This window comes from Octopus bimaculoides, chromosome 20, assembly GCF_001194135.2.
Source record: "Octopus bimaculoides isolate UCB-OBI-ISO-001 chromosome 20, ASM119413v2, whole genome shotgun sequence".
Classification (NCBI taxonomy): domain Eukaryota; kingdom Metazoa; phylum Mollusca; class Cephalopoda; order Octopoda; family Octopodidae; genus Octopus; species Octopus bimaculoides.
This window is the reverse complement of record NC_069000.1, coordinates 13,787,720-13,799,616: the sequence shown is the minus strand read 5'-3', so window position 1 is coordinate 13,799,616 and position 11,897 is coordinate 13,787,720. Positions and strand designations below refer to the sequence as shown.

The 11,897-nt window shown below is 31.2% G+C and overlaps 1 protein-coding gene across 3 annotated transcripts in view; it reads right to left on the bottom strand.

Annotated features, from left to right (window-relative positions):
• Positions 1 to 11,897, bottom strand: part of LOC106882429 (serine/arginine repetitive matrix protein 1) — a 102,699-nt gene that overhangs the window by 31,664 nt on the left and 59,138 nt on the right. For 2 of the 3 annotated variants that reach the window (XM_052974919.1, XM_014933103.2), the window contains one exon: positions 1,390 to 6,118. The exons of the other annotated variant lie outside the window; for it this stretch is intronic. In XM_052974919.1, the coding sequence (XP_052830879.1) occupies positions 5,304 to 6,118 (815 nt within the window). In that variant the 3' untranslated portion in view covers positions 1,390 to 5,303. Of the gene's footprint in view, positions 1 to 1,389; positions 6,119 to 11,897 lie in introns of those variants that run through there. 3 annotated transcript variants of the gene reach the window in all.

Genomic DNA, 11,897 nt, shown 5'->3' with positions numbered 1-11,897 from the left:
ACATACATATATATATATATAAAAGCAATACATACATACAAATACACAGAATATGTATACACACAAGCAATACATACTATCATATATTCATATATATATATATATATATATATATACATACATACATACACATACAAACAATACATACATATTATACGTATATACATATACACATATATACATACAACATACATATACACACATACATATAAACATACATATATATATATATATATATATATATATATATATATATATATATATACGTATAGCTGTATCAATTTTATGAATGAGCATCAAGCTATTTCTTTCAATTTATTTCATCAAAACCATTTTGAATATGGAAATATTTAGACTCAGTTAGTAAAACAAAATGAAAAAAAAAATTCCTCTCTGAAAAAATTAAAACAATTCATTCAACAAAAAATATCTTAAAAAGTAACCACTTTGCTTAAAATAAAATAACTTGAAATGGTGTTGCATGAAAATGTATATTTAAACATTTTGGTATTGCATTATTAAAATGATTATTCTAAAATACATTATTTAAAATTTGATGACATTAGAACTTTATACTGTTATATCTTATTTTCTGTTTTGCATATATTTCTGAAAGATTTCAATGTACAAATCCAAAAAATTACTTAACTATGTAATTACTTCCCTTTATATTTAATTAGATTTCCTTTAAGGCCTTGCTAGGGAATTCTTAAATTAAATATCACAGACTGTATGTCTACTGATCCACGTTAAAATTACTAGAACTTAATTATTTTTTTTTATAACTAAGAACAAATGATTTTACTGTTCTTTCCCTAAACCTTAAAATGTGAAACTTGAGCTACATCAACCTTTCATAGTGACTGAGGGATACAAATTTCAGCATCCTCGGTATATATATTGTCCTAAAAGAAAAAGAATTTGATATTTCAAGAAACAAGATCCAATATTTATACGGTGAGAAACCCTGTTCTAAACATTACACATTTCTTCTCATAGCTCACCAAAACATATGATTATTTTTTTTAACTGAACTGATTCATGCTGGTGCCATGTGGTAACTTTTAATTGTTTCTTCAAATTTCTAGAGGGAACAAATTATTTCTAAGGGATATCATAATGGCTGTAAAAGGGTTTGAACTCAAGACACTGAATCCAGCAGTTCAGCACAGTACCTTAGTGTGTTACAGCCAGCCACTGTGCTTTATTTAGTATGATGCATAAAGTGATATTTATTTTCACTATTTGCATTTCAAAAATGATTTGGTAGAAACAATTTAAACGTTGACTAATGAGTACTGTATATATTTTACCAAAAACCAGATCATTTCATATTCTCTATATGGAATGCAGAGAATAAAGCATTAATATATTTATGGAAATGATTTCTAGATATATTTATATATTTTCGAATAAGAGATTTTCTTCAGGAGTGATGAGGTTTTAATCATTTGATATTCCTATCTTTGAATTTCACATTTTTTTTTTCATTACAATTTTTCATTTTCTAATGAGATTTTTAACTGAAACTATATTTCTAGCTAGTCCACAACAACAATATAACAATGACAATATATATATATATTATGCACTATAATGATTTTTATCTATTCTATTGATACTATTTACAAGATTTGTAAACTTTTCAAATTCACAAGAATTTTATTAAAATTCGTCTGGCCTGATAACTTAGTGTCTTTCATGCCAACTGCAAATGTCTTGATCTATTTTATTTTTATCAGTATTTTTCATAAATTTTCTCAGTATTTTCACAACCACATTGACAACACTTAAACAATCACAATATGCTTTGATATCAATAAATCCAGTATTATACAATGCCATTCTGAAACTTTATTGGGGATTAAAAATATTTCTGTGTAATTAGATTGTTTTGTTCATTAGTATTCATAAAACCAGAATTCTTTTCTAGTTTGTATGTTTTTGTCTCAATCTAACTATATAACAATGATAGTAGTGTGGGTGTTGGAGGAAGGGGAGGCAGAGAAAGAGAATGTCTATACATCACAAGGAGGAGCATCCCTCCCTATGTATTACTGTTACAATGTTGATGGCAGGATATCATAACATTGTTAAAAATAATGAAAGTCAAAATTCTAACGTCTAAAGCCACAGAGTAATTCAGAATATCTATTCTTCTACAATTATTATTTTTTTAATTTATAGTAGTGTATATACATGTATACTGTGTGTGAATAAATTTAATATTTTGTTTTTACTAATCAGATTACATTAACTGAACAACAAACACTTTATCATTTTGATACTTAAAATATATTACAGATATTGAAGTTGTTTTTTAATTTTTCTCATGGAAAACTAAGGAATATACTGACTAATATTAAACATAAAAACTTTCTGTATAATTCGATTTTTCACTTAAAATAAACATTTAAAGGTAAAGAAACAAATGGGAATTTTTCTACTGAAATTACTTTAGCATTAAAAATGTTTATCCAGGAACATTTGTATATATATGCATTGATTTTATCATTTATATATAGGAAACAACATGAAATATTAAGTCATTTGAATGGTAATGATATTTACACAGGAAAATAATAATTGGTAATGATATGTCTTTTGTACATATTTGCTGCTTGGGCGCTTAAAGCGAAAAAGATCAATATATATATATATTGAAATCCTTGTGAGATATTTTGAGAATAGCAATGTTACTTGATTGTAAAGAGGGAGTTCTAAAATGCCCCATAACTAGACACTTAGAAAGTAATTGCATTGGATCTCTCTATAATACTGTTACTACTACGAAGTATCATTAGTACTTAAACATAATTACTTTATTTCTCAGTTTATAATGATATGTTAATATTTCATATGTAATGTAAATATGGATAGTAAGTAGAAATTAAAATGCTTCTTTATGCTTAAGAAAATCATTCTTTATTAATGATACTTATAATTAGTTAAATTGCATCCTTCATGAGTGATTTTGTTTGTTACTTAAATTGATCTATTCCACCAGGATCATATAATTATTATTCCCATCAACAAATTAGGTACCTGTAACATAATCAGCTATAATCCTCCACTACAAAAAAAAAAATAATAGGCCAATAGGCCTTTTGTTAATATAAGAAATCATTAGGGATGCAACTTGCCTAATCATTAACTCTATTTATGATAGGGAAGTTTTTGCTTATAAAGGTCCTCCATAGATTACTGGTAAGGCCACTATATCCTATATCTGATTATATTTTCAGTAAATATTGCAAAACCATAACCATATTGAAAAATAAATATAATTAAAGATAAGTTCCCTTTTTAAAATCTTTCAACTTAGAATACAGAAAAACTTGTCGAAATATTTTGGTTGGCAGTATAATATATCATGAAATTCTTTTAAATTACTAACTTTAAAATACTGGTAGTTTTTATCAACATTATCAAAGTTTTCCTAATTTAGAATTGGTGAACTTATTTTGAATGTAATTGTGGGTAGACAGAAATGTCTAAAGAAAGGTTTGCTACATGGTAATGCAGCAGTTTTTATGGTTGGTATAATTTGATAATGGTTTGGATATTTACTTGACAATAATAAATGAGGAAAAAGGAGAATCAGCAGAAAAATAAGCAATCAAAATGGCCACAAAATCTTTTCAGCAATTTATCAAACAATTTCTTATATATTAACAACTATTTTAAAGCTAATAGATAATTTAAATTATCAATTAAAAGTTGTAATAAATTTAGTAGGTAGAATGATATTTTCTTCTCCTATCAAGAATGCCTTAGCTAATTTTTTGGGTTGTGAAATAAATGACAAAGAAATAGCCTCACAAACAGTTTCAATACAAAATAAAAACAACAGCATTTTAAATATTTATCACTGGTTCAATATTTTCATAAACAAATTTGTGGATTTGGTTAACGAAAGGGTGAAAGATAAAATCGAGAAATGGTCCAAAATTGACAATGTTGAAACACTAATTTGAATATTTAATGTTCGTAAAATCAGTTTATTAGTTTTAATTGTAATTCATAACAAGGATTTTGCAATCTTCCCTGATTTTAAATAACAATTGATTGAATAGGTATTTCAAGTAGTTGTTTTAAATTGACACAAATAATAAAATCTTGCATCAAATAGTTTAAGAAGAGATATTTCAAATATAAGATGTCTTTTGAAATTACTATATGTTTATTTTAGATTGGATTAAATTGGTTCAAAAATAGCAGACCAATAGTTGACTTCAAGTGTTTATAAATCAACAAAATAAAAACTGAATAAACACAGAAATATAACAATTAATTAACAATTAATTAGATTTATATAAATAGGGTAAGAATATCTGTGTTTAAACCTTGCAATTTTGATCAATATCTTTCAAAATCATAATTATATTATTCTAAATATGGCTAATTTGAGGCCATTAAAGAAATTTTAATTGCTAATACTATTGATGCGTATATTGATGTATATACACAGAGTAAATCTGGGGGGGGGGGGTGATGAAGCAAGGATAAATTATTATAACTTATTTCTTTTTATCAGTGACGACAAGGTCTGATCAAAAGAGAGATATAAGCATTAAATTTTAATATTATCCATTGCACATGGGAATTGTATATAGAAAAGATTTCTTAGTATAAACATTTTATGAAAATAACTGAAGAGCTCTGTTCAAAACTTATATCTCCTTACAGCATACAAACAAACTGTCCTATTTTATAAATTATATTAATTTAATTTTACCAGCTAGTGCAGAACAACACTAGTTTCTTTGGATTCTAATTTTTATTTATTCCATAATTACTTTGTAGTCTATTATATAACATATAGCATTTCAGTAGAGATATCTGTTTTATAAATTATTTCGATTTTTAAAAAATGAAATGATTCATTCAATATATTTCAATGATGTAAAAACCAATGAATATCTCGAAGGAACGTTTAAATAACTTTATACTTCTAAAAATTATTAATAAGCAAGTCTAGTAAAGCAATCACTTTTAATTTCCAACTACTTGTATTTAATTTTAACTTAGTTATAATTTGTATAGGTTTAATAAAATTACTTAGGTTATAACTATGTGATCTTAATGAGAGAAAGTAAAAAGAAAAACAATGTAATTTGAGATCAAATTGTCTTTGTATGTTACTTACAGAATGAAATAAGCTATATTCATCAATTTTGAACCAAATATCTTAATTTTTATTCTTTCTTCTTTTTTCTTTTTATTAAAGTTGCATTAAATTATTGTTTAAAAAATAATTCATAACCAGAATTGCCTTTGGCAGAAATTTTCTGGTATATTTTTCATTCTCGTAAAGCCATTTCTCGTTCTAATTTCTTTATCTTAAGCTGATGATATCGTTTCTGTGCTTCCACTCTTTGAGAGTCTACACCATAGTAAGCCAGTTGAGCCTCTATTCGTTTTTTCTCCATTTTATATAAATTAGTCTCAGCTTCAATTCTATGTTTATCAGCAACCAAAGTATCAAGTTCTAGTTTAGTAACTTCATCCGTTGATTGTGATTTTCTTTTTCTTCCTGCTGCAACTGTAAGCCGATTCATTAGAGGAGTTTCATCAAATAGTCGTCTAGAGGGTTCTATGATGTCTGGGATATCTCTGTCTGTTTGCATTCCAATTTCATGAGTCCGGAAATAGTATTCACCGACACCAAAAGTACGCGTTCTAAGGCTCGGACCAACAGACACTTCATGTGTTATAACAGCTGGTTTCATATATTCGTAAAATCTGACAGGTGATGTTGCAGTGTTGCGTTTGTGACAGACTGATTTAGAACTCATTTCCATTTTTCTGATTGTTTGAGCAACAGGTGGTCGTTCAGGTAATTTGAAATCAGCTGCCACTGCAATGTCGTGTGTTTGTAACTTGGCACTGATGGAAATATCTTTGGTTCTCACACTTGCTGTCATAGTTGCAGCATCCTGAGTAATCGGCTTTGTAACACTTGGTGTGCGTGGAACTGTTCCCACATCTCGGAATCTGGTTGGCTCAACATATTCAGGCTTGGTTTCAATTGTTTGAGTTGCAGCATCTTGTAGAATTGGGGCTACTGTTTGCGTACTATCTTCTGTGAGCGGCCCAAGACCATATTTAACATTATCTGAAAAATAAAACAAACAAAAAATTAGACATAAGTTTTAAAGTCTCAATTTTCACTAATAAAAACTAGATGGGAATTCAAAATGTCTCAAATAATACATTGCAAATAGTCCTTTATATGACAAAAATATTTACTATATAAATCATATTAGATTTGTGAATGCCTTTGTATTATCAAGCAAGAAGATATTTCAGCTCCCCAATCTAGTACTTTTCTTTAAAGCTTAGCTGAACTTGACAATAGAGTTCTGCTCTCATATCTGATATAGCACTGATACTACTCACATAGTTATCACAGACCACATCCAAAGGAAGGCCAATTGAGTGATTCTGATTAAGTTGCTTACTAATACACTCTGACCTTTGGTTACGTTATACATTTCATCTGTATACCCTATTTTCCTGCTGGGGTATATCTGTTGAGGTTGATGACTGAAATCCTCAGGCAAGATCATTGTCATACTTGAGCTAAAGCTAAGTGCATTGAATGGTTAACAGTATTTTAACCATGTGGTGAAAAGAACACTAAGACCCTTGGATGCTTGAGATACAGAAACTTCAGACTATGTTGCAACCCAAATTTAAAACATGTTTCTCTATAAGTGATGCAAACTTCAGACTATGTTGCAACCCAAGTTTAAAGCATGTCTCTCTATAAGTGATGCAAACTTCATAATTGATGATTTGAAATGATGGTGACTTGAAATGAATTTAAAACTTGCACTTTATAGGGAAAAATCAGAGAAAGAAGCATTTATGCTGATTGGCAGTATAGTCTCTTCTAATGACATAATCAAAACTTATGTGAAATTGGTTTTCACCAAAAGCACTTTGTTTTCTTTGATTCCATTATTTGTTGTTCCATTTATAGTAAAATGAAAGCTGATGGTACAACAACGCTTTCTTCAAAGGGGTCGTATTAGTACAAGTTGAAATATGCAGGCTATAAGATTTGTGGACTTCAAATTTTGTGCTTTCTGTGTAACAATTGCTAGAGTGAAGTAAACCCATTATCTATTTTCCAAGCGGACAACAAGTGGTTGGATATGGAGTATTTTCATTAATAAGAAAGGAACAAAAGTGCCAGAAAGTTGCATTACTTCTAATGCATTGATTTTACTGGAATTGGGAACTTCATCGCAGCAGTTTTGCTGTGTGAGTGCAAATATGATATCAGAGCCCTTCATAACATATTTGATGAACTTTACAGCATTGAAAAACTCAAGATTGATGTGCACATTGAATGTCATGTTCAGGATTGGGTAGTGAAGAACTGTTCATTTTTTGTCAATTCCATGCTGTCCAATCAACGTTTAGAAGCTTCCATCTTCTGGTGCTAGCTATTTCACTGGTTTGGGTTTCCTTGGTAAATGATTTTTTTGGAAACCGTCTGGTGCATTTGTTGTCTTCATTGTAAAAGTGAATTTCTGCAGAGGTCATTATAGGGAGGTTAAACTATCTAGGTTTTAACAATATTGAATAACACTATGGAGGTGCCTCAATAAAAGTATTCAGCACATGCTGTAAAGTGGTTGGTGTTAGGAAGGGCATCCAGCCATAGAAACCAAGCTAAATCAGACTGGAACCATAGTGCAGCTCTCCAGCTTACCAGCTCTGATCAAACTGTCCAGCCCATGCCAGCACGGAAAACAGATGTTAAAGGATGATGGTGATGATGATGATGATGATGATGATGATGATGATAATGACTTTCTTCCTGCAAGAATCTGGAAGCTATGCAAATATGATGGAATCAATTTCAATGGAGTAAATCCCGTTAGTTAACCAGATCAAAATGTGAGCACGTGGAAAGACTTCCTTTTCCACGACACTGATGAGGCAATAACATCTATAACAAACTCTAGAATAAAAGACTACATTTGGCACTGACCATAATTTTGAAATTGCATCCACAGAATTTGACTCTCTGTATTAGTCCTACATTAATTGAGTTTTCTGCTAAACAGAGAGAGGGAGGGACGGAAAAGAAGGGAGAGAGGGAAATAGATAGCCACAGAGGTGGGAGCGGGGAGAGTGGGAAGGAAAGAAGGAAACAGATGACAATAAGGAAGAAAGAAACAATAAAGACTAAATAGAACAGAGCTTATCAATGAGGAACAAGAAGGAGAGGAATAATTGTAAAAAAACTGAGATTCAGCCCTGTGGTGGCAGCATAGAATAGTGATACCACATACAAAAGAAAGAGGGAAAGCAAAGGATAGACATACACATACAAATTTCCTCACGGACACAATAGACATACACAAATACAGACATGCATATAAATATCATAAACATCGACATCGTCTTTTTAACATACATTTTCCCATGGTTTTGTAAGGGTCAGATGCAGCTTATTGAGACAGATTTTCTAAGACCAGATGTCCATTCTGATGCCAACCTGTTTCCAGGCAATGAAATACTTCCCCATTGAGAGAGAAAGAGAGACATGTTTTTTGGAAAAGATTACAGCCACGCCTTATATATATATATATATATATATATATATATATATATATATATATGGGAGAATATACAAATAATAACAACAGACGAGGACAGGTGGTGTAAATAACAAAAAGTATATATTAGTATGACGCTCGGGAATACGGAAAGTCTTTGACGTTTCGAGCTACGCTCTTCAACAGAAAGAATACGGAGACAAGGAGAAAAACACGGAGAAAAAAAATTGAATAGTGTTCAGTCAACGGTCAATCATATATATATAAATCTTTAAAATATACATATCTATGTATACAATATATATGTCAATTAGTTGAGTGATTGAAGTAAAACACGGTTAGTCAGTCTCTAACATAAGCATGGTTTGTATAGAAAATACAGATGACTTGACAATTGATCAATAAATTTTATTCATCAATGCATCAAGTACAGTGTGTCCCATATCGAAAGCAACAAACATTGCTTATAATGTGATAATCAAATCTATAGCTGTTTCAACAGCACATCAGATGCGTCTCAAGCAACATTATAAATGTTTGTAGCTGTCCAGTGTACTTTTTGCTGTGTACATATGACTTGGTCTTTTAGTAGAAGATTAACGTTAGAAGAGGATTCTTGACTGCTTGATCTACTTTTGTGTCCTTGGCATAGCTTGTAAGAGTTGGGTATGTCAGATGGTATGTCTGAGAGGGGCATCATAAACAACAGTAGACCAAGACAGCTCCCTGAGACATTTCACTCCCTGTTCATGCTACCCTGAAGAGGGCTCCACTGGTTTCTGTCTTTTCAGAAGTCATGTAACCACTCTCTCAGTTTTCCAACCGTGCAGAGTCTTCACTGTTTGTGATGTATGATCCCATGATCAATCTTATCAAAGGCCTTTGCAAGGTTGAGATATACCACATCCATGTTTGAGTGATTTATAAGTTGTTTCAGTATTCAGTCATAATGATGCAGAAGCTATGTAAAGCAGCTTTTTTCTGAGTGGAAGCTAGGCTGGCTGTCAAGGAGCAAGTTATTATCTTTGAGGAACTGATCAACTTCCTCCTCACAATTTGTTCCATGAATTTGTTGACATGAGGCTACAGTGATAGGCCTATAATTTTTAGCATCTTCTCTGCTTCCTCCTTTATGAATAGGATATATTATGCTCCTCTTTAATGTTCAAGTAGTCTACCACTTGCAAGGTAGCCTTGGAAGAGAATCTGCAGTGATCTTGCTAAGGCCTCTTTGCACTTGGTTGATATCGTATTAGATTCCTCTATCTTGATAATTGCCATTCATTTGTATAGAACTGTAGCATCAAAGAACTTGTTCAGCATATTTATTTGCAAGTGTCCCAACAGAGATATAAAAACACTTTTGTATTGCATATTCAGTATTTCACTTATCCTTTGGGAGTTTGCAGTCAGTGAGCCATTTCCTTTGAACAATGACTCTATCTTGTACTCTACATAAGCAACTCTTTTGTAAATCTATAGCAAAGTTTGTCCTTACATTTTTTACAGCTGAGGCTTCTTTTTTCAGCACTCTCCATTTCACAGGCTGTGCTCTAGTTCACTTTCAACTTCAGACAGTGCTTGTTTAAGACAGGATTCCTCACTATTTTTTAGAGACCCATTTAGATGATTTGATATTTTTGTTCATCGTGCTATTAAAATCTTCTTATCTCATGGAATTATGTTTTCCTGTTGGTTTGACATTTTCTCTGGAGCAAACTCACTGCATATACATTGCATGATTGTCATTAAGTGCTGTAGTTTTATGTCAGTACCCTGCATAGAGAGACTGACATACTGGTTATGTTCCAGGACCTATACATACATATATATATATATATATATATATTACGGAGATGCACTTGCATAGCAAGTGACCTGATCTGAGATCGTGTGCTGGAACGAAAACAATTGCAGTGTGGAAGGTGTTTATAAGCCATTTGAAATAACACACAAAATCCGTTAGATTCACTTCAACATCTAAATTTAATTTGTCAAAATATTTTCGTCGCTTTGAGACCGCGACCTGTTCACTGACAAAATTCTGTGCTGCATCATATATATATATATATATATATATATATATATATATATATATATATATATATACTACATATAAATATATATCATGTTTCATCATCATTTCACTTCCATTTTCCATGCTGGCTTGGCTTAAATAGTTTGACCATAAATAATATGCCTATATGTATGGATGGTTGCGGTATGTGTGTATGTGTGTGCATATATATATATATATATATATATATATAATATGCATATATATGTATATATATATTATATATGCATATATATGTAATCTGTGTGTGTGTGTGTGAGTGTATGTCTATTGGATTGGAATAGATTGCCTCTGTTCAGTCCACTGCAGGACAAAAGTCTCAGCATGTTCTCTCTACCAACCATAGTCTGATGTGGAGGCTGTGAATTTGAGCTTGAAATCATACAATCATACGGGCTTCTTTCAGTTTCCGTCAACCAAATCCACTCACAAGGCTTTGGTTGGCTCAAGGCTATAGTAGAAGACATTTGCCCAATGTGCCATGCAGTGGGATTGAACCTGGAACCATGTGGTTGGTAAGCAAGCTACTTACCACACAACCACTGATGGGCTTCTTTCAGTTTCTGGCCACCAATTCCACTCACAAGGCTCTGGTCAGCCTGAGACTATAGAAGACACTTGCCCAAGATCCCATGCTGTAGGACTGAATCTGCCACCATGTGGTTGAAAAGCAAGCTTCTTACCACACAGCCATGCCTATGCGTCTCTCTCTCTCTTTCTCTATATATATATGATTACATCCAGCTGTAGAAACTCTGCCAAATCAGATTGGAGCCTGGTGTAGCTATTTTCTCCAATACATAGACTTCACTTTGAAGTGCTCAAGATATTAAATCTGAGGCATTAGAATAATGTAGAAGTAAGAATCAACTTGCAGACGTATTTTGTCAATTTACATGTTTATTTGTTTACTAAAAGGACAAGAATAACAACATACAAACACATGTGACAAATTATGTCATATCAGTAATTATAAAAATGTTTGTATATTGTTATTATTGTCCTTTTAGTAAACAAATAAACAAGTAAATTGACACAATACAATGTCTGCAAGTTGATGAACACCACCTATTAATCCCTTCCATTTTCTTATTGCTATATAAATTAATGGTAAAATAACTTTTTACCCGCACCCATTTATTGCACTTGGTAATATAATAGCCATGCAATGAAAAAACACTAGTGTAATAATAATTGGATACTCCTACAGCAATATATATATATATATATATATATATATA